A 13,325-nucleotide genomic window follows, 5' to 3' on the forward strand; every position below is an offset into this window, starting at 1 on the left:
TGTGTGTGTGTGTGTATGTGTGTGTTTGAGTCACATTGGCCTGCTGAAAAATTGATTATGTGTGTGTTTGAGTCACATTGGCCTGCTGAAAAATTGATTATTCAGCAGGAATCCACCAAGAGGTGAGAGGAGGGAGGGTGCACGTGTCAGAAAAAGAGGGGAAAGAGATGGCGAGCTGTACAGGAAGGGAGGAAGGAGCCCTCGTCCAATGGGAAGGGAGTGGCGGCGGCCACGTCAGAGGCCACTGTTTGAAGGGGTAAAGGGAATAATTGAGATCAAGTATCCCCACATGCACCCGCGTTAGGTACGATCTCGGACATGCATCGGTATTCAGCGTGCGATCGTGCTCATGTGCGAACATGCAAACACACTAATGCCCGCACACACACACACACACACACACACACACACACACACGCATTTACAGTGTGTTTTTTCGCCCTAGTAGCGGCACAGTAATCGTTTGTGTCACCCCTTCCAACCACCCCAACCCTCCCCTCCCCCTCCCCCCTCCCCCCGACATAGACACAAAAAGAGGGCGAGCAAGGGGAGAGGGAGGATTGGAGGAGGCAGGAAGCAGGGGAGAGAAACACGGCCCTGCATGGAGAGCTTCCTCATACGGAATGGAAATATATGGAAATGCATCCAGCCGTTGGCAAAACACTCTGCAGAGGGAGGGCTACTTCTGAGAAGAGGCAAAATAGCACAAAAAATCTGTCTGTGTTTGTGTGTGTACGTGTGTGTGTGTTTGTGTGTGTACGTATGTGTGTGTGTGTGAGAGAGAGAGGGTGAGTGCGTGTGAGGAAGCAAAACGGTTGAAGTGCACATATATATTGCACTTATATATTTATATATAAATATATATATACTGTATATATCTATAGATACAGTTTGGTATGATGGCACTTGTGGTTCTGCATGTGTATAAACATAGACACACACGCTACATAGGTTTTAGTTTTCTGTGTGTGTGTGTGTGTGCGCGTGTGTGTGTGTGTGTGTGTGTGTGTGTGGATAAGATTGCCACTAACCTTGACGCATTAGAATCAAAAACTCATACACAGGCATGGCAGGTGACCAGCAGACAACCTCTCTATGCACGTCAGTACAGCAGTAACAACTCCTCCGCTGACTCCTCCACCCCACCCACCCCCGCCGCCTCGGATTGGAATGAATGGATCGACAAAAAAAAAAAAAAGAAAAAAAAGAAAAGCATTCATTTGTTAAAAGATCTATTTATTTATTTTTCGGGCTTTCTCAGCTTAAAACGTTCCGTGTACCCCCTGCCCTCCCCTGCGCTAATGATCTCTCTTCCAGTCCCGCTGAGAAAACCACTGTTGGGGGTCTCAGTGTCCCCGCGAGGCTCCCTCCTGCTCGGAGAGCCGACTTCACTTAGCCGTACCTTCCTGCGCGCGAGTTTGTCACTTACCAAAGTGGGTGTAACCTGAGTTTTCCTTTGCTGTCCTCTCCTCTTCTCTTCCTCCCTCTCTTCCCCCCTCTTCCCCCTCTCCTCGTCGACGTCCTCCCCCTCCTCCGTCGCCCCCCCCCCCCCCCGTGTGTCCCGCTCTCCGCCTTTTCCTCTCCTGTCCTCTTCAATCCCATGTAACCCCGTGTCTCTTCGCTTCGCACCTGGTCCCTTTCTGCCGCCCTCCTCCTCACGCCCCCCCCTCTCACTTTTTTCCTCTCCCCTTCTCCTCTCCTCCCCTCCTCCCCTCTCCTCACCTCCCGTCCTGCCTTCTACTCATCTCTCCCCCTCTCATCTCCTCTCCTCCCTCCTCCCCATCTCTCCCCTCCTTTCGCCACCCCCCCCCTTTTCCTCCCCTTGCCTCCCTTCCCTTCTCATCACCCCCCCCTCCTCTCCTCACCTCTGCTCTTCCCTTCTCCCCATCTCTCCCCTCCTTTCTTCCCCTTCTCCTCCCCCGTCCCCCTTTTTTCCTCTCCTCCTCTCCTCTCCTCTCTCTAGTGTCTGTATGGCTGCTACGTCCACTCCTCCATCATCCCCACCTTCCATCGTAGATGCTATTGGCTGCTGCAGGTAAGCTCTCCCCTCGCTCCGACCTTGCCCCTTTTTCTCATCCATCTTAACGGTCAGAACAAATGAACGAAAAGTGAGAACTATGTACCACGTTGTCTGAGGTTATTTAATTTCGAGTCAGGCAAATCGCTCTCTTTCTCTCTCCCTCTGTCTTTCTGTTTCTCTCCGAGAGAGAAATTGTGCTTCCTGCTCCGATCTCACCAACATGCATTGAAGCTCTATTGAGCATCGTGAGTAGAGGCTCTGCTCTCTGTGTGGTCCTCGCCAAAGAAATACCTTGGGGTTACACACACATTCAGACAGACACACACATACATTCAGACAGACACACACACACACACACACACCTACCCACACGCAGCTCTCCCCTGTGTATAAGAGCGTGTTCTTTATTCCTAGATATATTTGACTCACTTTACTGCCCATATGAAAGACAGCAAAAGGAAACAACACACACACACACACACACACACACACACACACACACACACACACATACACACACACACGCGCACACACACACACGAGCACTCACTTCCCTCTGTCAGCCATGCGATATATGGACACAAGCACCTCAATATTCCAGGAAGGCAGGCTCCATAATGGATCTTGAACACAACTGCATACACATTAACTCTGTTTTCCGCTCTTTGTTCCACCTACTCACAAATACTGAAGTATAGGAAACACATATTCATTGTTTCTCCAAATACCCTGGCCTATTTGTAACCAACAGACCTATTATCTCATTTAGATTCCCTTTCTCAAGCTAGACAAATTCCTCGAAACAGACAAAGGTTCTTGGTTCATATCTCACACACCTCCCCGCCTCCTCAGTACCCAGAAACTCACTTGAAACCAGATGAATGAGGCTTCGCGTGTTTGAATTTGAACACGACGTGTAATTTGGGAGCGATTACAGTTACTGTGCTTGTATGATATCGCCGTACTTCCAGAAAAGGGTGCTTTTCGTCTCTAATACCGGGCAGGGAAGTGGAATTCCCCCCACTTGCCGTGCAGTGTGTCATTTTGTCTCTTTGCTCAGATGTGAAAATAGATCTGTGAATGTAATCGTGCGTGTGAGCGGTGCTGCAGTGTCCAGTGTGGAGCTGTTACAGCCCACTGTGTCCTTCTCTTTTCCTAGAGAAAAGTGTTCCACCTCAGCGGGCCGTCTGCCTCACCTGGGCCTGTCTATTGAATCTTTCATCAAGAAGAGAACCTGCGCTCTCTATCTTCCTTGCTCTCTCTCTCTCTCTCTCTCTCTCTCTCTCTCTCTCTCTCTCTCTCTCTCTCTCTCTCTCTCTCTCTCTCTCTCTCTCTCTCTCTCGCGTGCACCTGTTGAATCTTTCATGGGATAGAACTCCATATGTCTGTTGGTGGCCTATAGTGAGAGATAAACTGCATACACTCCATCTCTCTCTCTCGCTCTCTCACTCTCACACACACACACACACACACACACTTGTAGACACTTCATACAAACCCTCAGCGGGGTTGGAGTGATGAGTGAGGTTGAGCTGCTAAATCTTTCATAGGCAGGTGAGAGAATCTTCTCTGACACGCTATGCCTGACCTCCTCCCTGACCTCCACTTTCCCTCCTGCCCCCCCATCCACCCCCCCACCCCCCAGTATATGGGCTCTCAATCATTTATTCTGCTTCTCCCATATGTGATAACATCAAGGAAATTATGTGTGTGTGTGTGTGTGTGTGTGTGTGTGTGTGTGTGTGCGTGTGCGTGTGGATGTGTTCCCTGTGGCGTAGAACCCAGACATTGTGCTGGTGCACTACTTGAACGTGCCGGCAGTGGACGACAGTGGCAAGCCCTGTGGGCCGGTGCTCTGCTCCATCAGCACAGACAGGAAGGAGTGGGCCAAGTGGAGCAAGGAGGAGCTCATCGGTCAGCTCAAGCCCATGTGTGAGTCCCTGCGCCTTGGCTGTGATTAAAAAAAAAAAAGAAAAAAGATTTATAACACCATACTTCGACACCATACATGCATGCCAGTCAGATTATACCAAAAGCCTGATCCAGATAGCAACTATTACATTGTGAAAGGTCAAAACTTTCAAAATGCAGATGGAGCTCCGGGGCTGCATTTTGGTTAATGAGACAACCAGAGAGTTAAAAGTGAACCGTTACAGTTGAAGAATTTTTTTTATCTGTACTATTTCTTTTTTTTTTTTTTTTTTTTTTACAGCCCACAATTGTGAGAAGGAAACGCAAAGGTTTTATGAGCCTGCGACAAGCCTCCAGTCTTTGATAATAACCTTGAAGCAGAATTTCTCTCAATCTGGAGCTGTGCCATGCTTTATCGGTTTGCGACAAAGAACAACGGGATTACGGTAGACAAGATTATATGGAAGATGTGTGTAGTGTGTAGAAATCTCTCGGTATCACTGGAGAAAATTAAACCGGCTAATCTTATAAAAACAAAGGCAATTGCATCTCTTTTGTCGATATATATGTCGAGTAATACAACTTCGACAGAGACTTGTGGTTTAAAGTAAATTATGCGGCTGTTTATATATATAATTCTTTTTTTCTTTAAACCACACACGTCACCACAAGCCAAGCAGTAAACAGAATGTTAATGAAAATGGCCCAAGTGATCAGCGCCATGCTGCCATCTAGAGGCTGTCAGACTGCAGCCAAAAAAAAGAGAAATGGAGGAAAGAGAGAGAAGACAGAGAGGTGCCCAAAATACTACACATGCATTATTCATGAATGTGCATCAGAAAGAGTAGATAACCACAGCACCCATGCCCACACTGCATGCACGCACACATGCACAGACAGACACACACGCACACACACACACACACACACACACACACACACACACACACACACACACACACACACACACACACACACACACACACACACACACACACATAAACAACACACAAAAAAGACAAACACACACTCTAATAGTGTATCTTTTGATCTGATTGGAAGGGTAAATAAGCACAGCTGCAGCTGCCCCCTAAGTGCATTGTGATTCAAGTCCTACCTCATCTCTCCTTCTACTTTTAAGATGTTCCCTCTTCTCCATCTTCTGCATCACCCTCTTACCATTCTTGACAATTCACCCACCACGTAGGTATACAGTGAACTTGCCGAGAAAAATGAATGTAGAGCAGTTTATGGTTCCAACCTCAAAAATAAAAAACATTGCGTCCAGATGCTGCCTTTTTACATTTTTCATATCCATATTTAATTTTTGAGTGATTTTAGCTCCGGGGTGACATTACAATATTTATACACTTGTTTTTCACCGGTATACAACACAAGGGGGCGCCATTTTATACTGTACAAAACATGACGTAAACCTCATTTGCAGAATTACGACACCTCTGTCAACACCGTCAACGCTAGTACCTTGGACGTGCGTTTGAAATTAAATCCCAATTAATGTGCCACAGGTGCGGGGAGCAGCCTACACCAGAAGTGCTCGAGCGTGAAGCAGCGCATCATCTCATCCAAGCAGGAGACAGGGACGGCGGCGGGCGCGGGGGCAACACCTGGGACGGGAGCGAGGACGGGCACGGCAGACGGCTCAGAGGTCCAGAACAGCGATGTGTCGGAGGGTCAGACAGAAGCCAGTCCTGCGGTGGCCAGGGGCCGAGGGGGGGGAGGGGAGAGGAGGAACGGCAGGATAGCAAAGCCCTCCCTCCTCCCCCAGAGCAGCATGGAGGTCTCCTCCTCCACCTCCACCTCCACCAACCAGGTGGAGGTACCCGACACCACCCAGAGCTCCCCGCTGTCAATAACCAGCGACATGGCCGACAGCCCTGCCCTCGCCATGGGTGCCGGCCTGTCACAGAGCACAGCCGTTTTCATGTCCGAGGTCACCACGCTGACTGGGGATTCAGTTTACTCTGCCGGCCACACGCACCTCCTGGCCTCCACCCACGACAGCGCTACCGCCGGAATCCTGCTTGCTGTCACACCCGAAAACCAGAGGTTTGCGTCGTTTGCTGGTGGGGTGGGATTAGGGGAGGGAGGGGAGCTGGTTCTGTCCAGCTCCCTGGACTCTGGGGGAGGAGTCAACCCGCCTGAGACCACCATGACCTTCGACCCCGACTGCTTCCTCAACAATCCCAAACAGGGCCAAACCTATGGGGGTGGAGGGGGTAAGACGGAGGGCTGCAACGGCGACGATGGGGGGCTCCACTGCTCCTCCAACGGCTACGTCTACAACCCGACCCTCGTCAACAACATCAAGACGGAAGCCGCGAGCCTGGAGCAGCCGTTAGCGACGCAGAGCGGCTACGTGGGCGAGGGGACGGGCCTCAGCCCCAGCACCACGCTGGAGCAGATGGACTTCAGCGCCGTCATGTCATCAGCCTGTGTCCAGAACCTGACCCAGACAGCGCACCACCCCTCCCCCACCCTCTTTCTTCAGACCTCGCCCCAGGCCAACCAGCCCTCCCAGTCCCAGACCAACGGCCCCGAGGCGGGCCCAGAAACTGGTGAGGCCCAGGCTTACCTAGGCCTGTCCACAGCGCAAACAGACTCTCCGGTCACCAACGGCGATCCACATTCACACCTCCACCAAGCCAGCCCCGACCAGCAGACCCTCTGTGGAAGGAACGGGCAAGGAACGGCGGTGGCCCCTTTTACCCTCAAGCCACAGGATGCTACTGTGCAGCAGCCTGGCTGCAGGGGGCCCAGAGAGGTTGGGGGCCTAGACAAAGGACCTGATGGAGGGGGAGAGCTATTACTCAAGCCTGGGGATCCACATGAGACCTACGCTGGCGTAAATGGGGAGCACTACCTGCAGCCCACAGATGACAGTAGAGGGGGAGAGGGAGGTAGGGGTGGAGGAGATGGAGGAGTGGAAAATGAGATTCTTTGTAATGGTGTGAGCTTATCGGGGGCCAACGGTTCAGTGGTGGCCAGTCCTCAGTCGATAGCTGCCGGCACAGGTATCGATGGGGGGCTCTACAGCGCTTCCCTGCCCCAGCAGGGAGGGGGAGTTTCGGCTGCAACGGCCGGGGCAGGAGGGGCCATAAGCCTGGAGGGCTTTGAGGCGTCATTTGGAAGCCAGTTCTCTGACCTCATCAATGACTTCATTGCGGTGGAGGGGTCCGGGGGAGGAGTGGGGGCGGCTGTCACCGGGGTGTTGATGCCTCAGGAAGGGGCAGGGGGAGAGGAGCAGGGCACAGGGTCGGCCCCGCTGCAGGGCTCGGAGGTGGAGCAGGGTGCTATGGGACTGCTCCAGGACACCGGGAGGCTGTTTGGGGTGACAGACTATTCTCCGGAGTGGTCGTATCCAGAGGTTAGCAAGCCCAGCATCATTCAGCCTTCAATTTTTAATGTTCAGCAAATTCCTGGGTTTTCCCTAACATGGATATAAAAAGTGTAATTTTAAACACACACACACACACACACACACACACACACACACACACACACACACACACACACACACACACACACACACACACACACACACACACAAGCATAAACACTGAACCTCCCTCGTGTTCCCTCCTTTTGGAGATTGCTCTTGCAGCTTCATGTAATGTCTGCCTACCTGCCTTTGAAATGAATTTGCTCTTATACCATATGCAAACTGTATGTTTTCTTGCCTGAATCTTGGATCAGTCTTATTTGTTTGCATGCTTGCTCGGTAGCAATTTTAAGGTCACATTAAACAAATATATTAGAGTGCATAGGTTACATCCCAGTTAGGTTTCTAAATTTCAAGGAAAAAATGTGTGGTTCCTTGGTCAGCGCTGGATATGGCTAAAGTCTCCTATGTGCTACCCAAGCAGTAGTCTTTTGTTTGTCATTTGAACCTGTTGCACAACAGTACACAGCACAGACAGACTCGATTAATGTTACCATGGCAACTGGAGACAATGCACTGAGTCAAAACTTTGGCTCTGGTCACTACTTTGTTAGGTTGTTTTGACAAAATAGAAACGTTCCTAAACTAGCACTGAGGTGAGAGTACGCCTTGCTAATGAGTCAGCCTCCTGGATGGAGCCCGCTGGATGATGGCCATGACTCATGTGGTTAAGCCTGAGTTAGACTGTCTGTGTGTTTGTGTTGAAGGGTGGGGTGAAGGTGCTGATCACAGGTCCGTGGTTGGAGTCCAGCAGTGAGTACAGCTGCCTGTTTGACCATATCAGTGTCCCCGCTGCCCTTATCCAGCCTGGGGTGCTGCGCTGCTACTGCCCAGGTAACGCTGCAGGCCCCCCACACTGGCACGCAATCCATGCCTGAGCCGCGCATGAGTGGCCGTGGTTATGCACATGACATTCACATCACAACTAAACACACACACACACACACACACACACACACACACAAAGTATGTACTTTGTTTATATGCTGTTACAAGCAATATGTACATTCTTGAATGAGTGTGGCACCAGGAACACCTGCACTGCGGATATAGAATCTCTTTTTCTTTTTATCTCTTGTTTTTGTTCCCCTTAGCGTCGCCTCTCTCTCTTCTTCTCACACATACACACAGAATTGCATTCAGGTGGTCGCTCACATCTTTCCTCTTACTCGTTTTGCAGCCCATGACACGGGCCTGGTGATGCTGCAGGTGACCATGGGCGGTGAGGTAATCTCTTCATCTGTGGTGTTTGAATACAAGGCTCGGGACCTTCCTGCGCTGCCTTCTTCACAGCATGACTGGTTGTCCCTGGACGGTAAGGGCTTCCTGCGTGTTTGTGTGTGTGTGCACGTACGTGCGTGTACATGCTTTTGTGCTTGCCTGTGTGTGTGTGTGTGTGTGTGTGTGTGTCTTTGTGTGTGTCTTTGTGTGTGCGTGTGTCTGTCTGTCTTGTGAAAGTGAGTCTTTACAGTTGTAATTCTTAAGATTATTTTGTTTTAAAAAATCCCATATTTTATGTTTTTCTTTTTAGCTGGCACGCTTAAGAAACAGCAAACACAAATTCAGTTTTTGTATTATCTGTGGTCGTATACTATGTGCTGTTTCCATTATTAGCGGCGGGGTCCGCCTTTCCCAGTAAGAATGCACTGGCACCCTCAAGGAGTGAAAGGCAGCCATGGTGAATTTGAAAAAGCGGCGTTGCTAGCTGTGGCCCGTAAACTGTCGATATGGATGAACATTCAGAAAAAAGAACAGCGCCCAGGGATAATAAAAAAATATCCCCACCACCTGAATTGACCGAGAAAAAAAAAAGGCAAACGGTCAGAGGTATTAAAACTTTGCGATGACGACAGTAAACCCGATTGTTGAACATTTTTTTGGTGTTTCAGGAATTCTGGGACCCCACTTTGAAGTAATATGAAAGAACCATCTGTTAAACCATCATTAATCATGATATTAACTATATAATAATATTAATAATAATAATAATAATAATACATTTATAAATAAAGATATAAATAAGAGTATGAACCATGAGTGAGATGGGAAATCTCTGTGTGTTTGGATGGTGTTAGACACTGTGGACAGGTGGTGTATGTTGCATGGTACATTAAATTTAATTGAAAACAAAACAAAAAAGCTTGTCTGAACCATTATACCGCTGTCAGATCCCTTCACACACAGCGGAGTAGTGTGTGTGTGTGTGTGTGTGTGTGTGTGTGTGTGTGTGTGTGTGTGTGTGTGTGTGTGTGTGTGTGTGTGTGTGTGTGTGTGAGTGCGCACACATTTTGAGCTGGGCTTTTTTCTGTCTTTCCTCCGTCTGTATGTTTTGAGATTGTGTTTCAAGTCTCCAGCTGCTGGTTGACTGGATGACCTCTTGCCTTTCCTCGGGTTCTCATGTATCTTCATCGTTTTGGCGCCGTTGCGATTTCCAGCCCCTGGAAACACGTTTCACACTGTTCCATTGGGGATACAGGAACACAAATCTGTTCCTTCAAGCGTTGTGTTGTGTCCCTTGAAACTCGGGGCGAACCGAGTTTCATTTCCTCCTCTGTTTCTGCTGCTACAGGATTGAAATAATGTCAAGGATTTCCAAAGGGCTTTAAAAGGAAATAGGTTCATGGAGTACTGAACCTCACAGGTGGTTTTTGGAGCAATGCAAGGGGCGACAGAACCGAGAAGCCTTTGAGGGGGAACCCTGTCGGGAGCCCCCTTGGCTCTGATCACAGGCTCCGATCTTAGTCTGATCGCCCCCGTCTCTGCGTTGCGCAATGCGGCAAGGCGACCGCGCAGACACGGGCGGCTTGCGGCAGCGGCGGCGCTGTGGGCCGCCGCTGCCCTCAATGGTTCGCGGCGTTTTGAGCCGCGGCGGCCGCGACCGCGACCGTGAGAGCGGGTCGCCCCCGGTCCGCGCGCAAGAAAAGGAAAAAGTCCGCTCCTCGTGCGTCCCGCGGTCCCGAGGCGCATCGGGACGCGCCGCGCGTTTCTCGGGTCGCAGCCGCGAGCCGCTCTGCCGCAGCTCCGCGTCTGGCGGATTTGAAGCGCGGCGCCGCCAGACGCGCTGCGACCCTCCCTCTCTCTCTCTCTCTCTCTCTCCCTCTCTCTCTCTCTCTCTCTCTCTCTCTCCCTCTCTCTCTCTCTCTCTCTCTCTCTCTCTCTCCCCTCTCTCTCTCTCTCTCTCTCTCTCTCTCTCTCCCTCTCTCTCCCTCTCTCTCTCTCTCTCTCTCTCCTTCCCTCTCCTCTCTCTCTCTCTCTCTCTCTCTCTCTCTCTCCCTCTCTCTCTCTCTCTCTCCCTCTCTCTCTCTCGCTCTCTCTCTCTCTCCCTCCTTTCCTCTCGCCCCCTCTCTTCCCGCACTCCCCCCCCCCCCCTCTCCCTCCCTTCCTCTCTCTCCCTCCCCCTCTCTCCCCGCCGAGTTGTGTTTTGATCGCCCGGTGTAGGAATGCACGCGTCTCACAATCGACAAAACGGTTGAACCGAAGAGCAGAAGGGAGAGAGGGAGAGAGGGAGAGCGTCGGAACCCCCCGTGCTGTCGGTCCTGGTTCGTAGTCCTTTTCCATTCTAAAGCCGTCGAATGAGCCCGTTCGGCGGCAGATCGGCTGCTGCACCGTGTCGCCTATTGTCTCGGCCGCGTTTGGGCCACGCTTTGCAGTTTTACTCTCTCGGATAAAATGTTTTTTTTTTGTTGTTGTTGTTTTTTTTTGTTTATTGTCTTTCCCCGACACATGCCGATAGGGCACTGTTTCCTCAGTTCTATGTCGATTTAAGATAATAAATTGGGGGGGGGGGGAGACACTATAATGCTCGATTGCTCAAACAAAGACCCCGAAAGGCCGTCGTCAGTTACTTTACTGTTTGGAGCGCGTTCGGTTTCAGCACCAGCACGAGTGGACAGCTCCGGTGTCTTTATTGTTGTTGTTGTTGTTGTTGTTGTTGTCTGGGCTGACAAGCAGTGTGCACTGCCGTGTCAAATGCAAAGTCTGCATTGTGCTGCAAGTTTTGGAAAGTTTCTGTCAAGATCCCCCCAAAAGACAAGGTGTTTAGCCAGAACCATATCTGGACTCTGGAGAAAGCTGCTGGAATCTGCTCCAAACTACAGCACAGATAGCCTTTCTCTGCCGTGTGTGTGTGTGTGTGTGTGTGTGTATGTGTGTGTGTGTGTGTGTGTGTGTGTATTAGAGTTGTATAACATTTATAGTTGGGTTCATATTTATATTTATAGCAGATTATTAAGTTGCAGAATAATGGTAAGGAAACTAAAATAAATGTTATGGATATTTTTTCGAACTTCCAGGGCTTATATTATAAGCACTGTAATGTGTCAAGCAGTGCTTTCTTGACCCAGGCTTACTGTGTTTTTATTATTTAACTTACTATTCACATATTGGGTCAAAACCTTCCAACATCATTGCGTTTTTTTCGATATTTTCTATATTTAAAAAATATTAATTAGTAACAACATTATGTTTTATCTTACAGAACATACATATTGATTTCCCAAAATGATTTTTTTCCTACAAACAATAATTATGTTTCACAGCGAAACAACTCTCTTTTACAAATGCTATGCCCCCCCCAAAAAAAATAAAACAGAGCCATAATCGTAGGGGATGGTAGCTCAGGAGGTAGAGCTGGTGGTCTAGTGATCCAAAGGTTGCTGGTTCGATCCCAGGCTCCTCCTGCTAGCATGCTGTAGTGTCCTTGAGCAAGACACTTAACCCCTAATTGCTCCTGATGGCTGCGTCCGTCGGTGTTTGAACAATTGTAAGTCGCTTTGGATAAAAGCGTCTGCTAAATGTAATGTAATAATCGTATTCACCGAAACTATAACAAAGAATGAACTGCAAAATCTACAGCAACATGTAGATGATCACATTTTCAAGAGTCTCCCAGAATAAATACAATAGTAGGGGAAATAAAGTTCTAGATAATGTTATGGGGTGTAGAGCTTCAACTCCTATCCAGGAGCATAACGTCATCTGTGTGCCTTTTTCATTGGCTGTTTCAAATGGGAGGAGCCCTGATGTCACCATATTGTTGCTGCACCCTCCTCTCAGGAAACGTGCTGCAAACTGGGCAGGGAGAAAGAAGTGGAGTGAAATAGGAGGAGAGAGAAAAGAGAGGGACGAAAAGTGTGAGAGCAGCAGGTGGGATGACATAATGTGCACTGCAGCAGCACTGCAGCATCCCCGGAGCAACGACACACAGTGACGTCCAGTTTATGACAAACACACAACATGTGCATCAATACATACACACGAAAAAAAACACACATGCTCTGCACATTAACCCTGTCTGAATGCGAAAGAGACAAACAGTCAAGGCTCACAGCTTTCGTTGTGTTTTTCTACCAGAATCGCCACTACTCTGAATTTGTGAACTAGGCGGGAGATGTTTATCAGTCGGTCTGCCTCACGGCTCTGTGTGTCCCCTCCGTGTTTCCATAGATACCCAATTCAGGATGTCTATCTTGGAACGTCTGGAGCAGATGGAACAGAGGATGGCTGAGATATCCAATCAGAATCCTGGTTCGGAAACCATGGCAACCAAAGTTGGAGGAGTTGAAGGAGGAGGGGCCATCGATCACCCATCTCAGGTAAGGCAGAAGAAAGTGTCGCTTCCACTTCAATAACAAATCAACGAACCGATTCACAGACAGACGCTTCGACTTAAAACCGTCTGGGAATATTGATGTCAAAATGTTCTTCACATTTACTGTAGTTTTGGTTTTTCTTTTGGAAAAAATAAGACTTTTGTGACTAAATTTAATCAGTCAGTTTGTTCGAGGGGCTCTGAAAGAAAGAAATGATTGCTTGAAGTGCTAATTCAAAACATCTAAAAAGCAAAGATGACCTGCCTGAATATCTTACAATGCTCTTTAATTATAAGCTCTGTGCTGTAGCTGAAGGCCAGACTCTGCCCTAGAAAGAATC

General features: G+C 49.2%; 1 protein-coding gene across 1 annotated transcript in view; it reads left to right on the plus strand.

The window, feature by feature from the left end:
- The window catches only part of LOC307230246 (calmodulin-binding transcription activator 1-like), a gene marked incomplete at both ends in the record, with an annotated part of 57,460 nt that overhangs the window by 37,688 nt on the left and 6,447 nt on the right, over window positions 1–13,325 (plus strand). The window contains 6 exons of the mRNA XM_080000489.1: window positions 1,964–2,035; window positions 3,799–3,952; window positions 5,461–7,319; window positions 8,102–8,228; window positions 8,575–8,709; window positions 12,840–12,988. Coding sequence (XP_079856615.1) covers window positions 1,964–2,035; window positions 3,799–3,952; window positions 5,461–7,319; window positions 8,102–8,228; window positions 8,575–8,709; window positions 12,840–12,988 — 2,496 coding nt within the window. The remainder of the gene's footprint in view (window positions 1–1,963; window positions 2,036–3,798; window positions 3,953–5,460; window positions 7,320–8,101; window positions 8,229–8,574; window positions 8,710–12,839; window positions 12,989–13,325) is intronic.

The sequence above is a fragment of the Zeus faber genome, assembly GCF_960531495.2.
Source record: "Zeus faber genome assembly, chromosome: 5".
Taxonomy (NCBI): domain Eukaryota; kingdom Metazoa; phylum Chordata; class Actinopteri; order Zeiformes; family Zeidae; genus Zeus; species Zeus faber.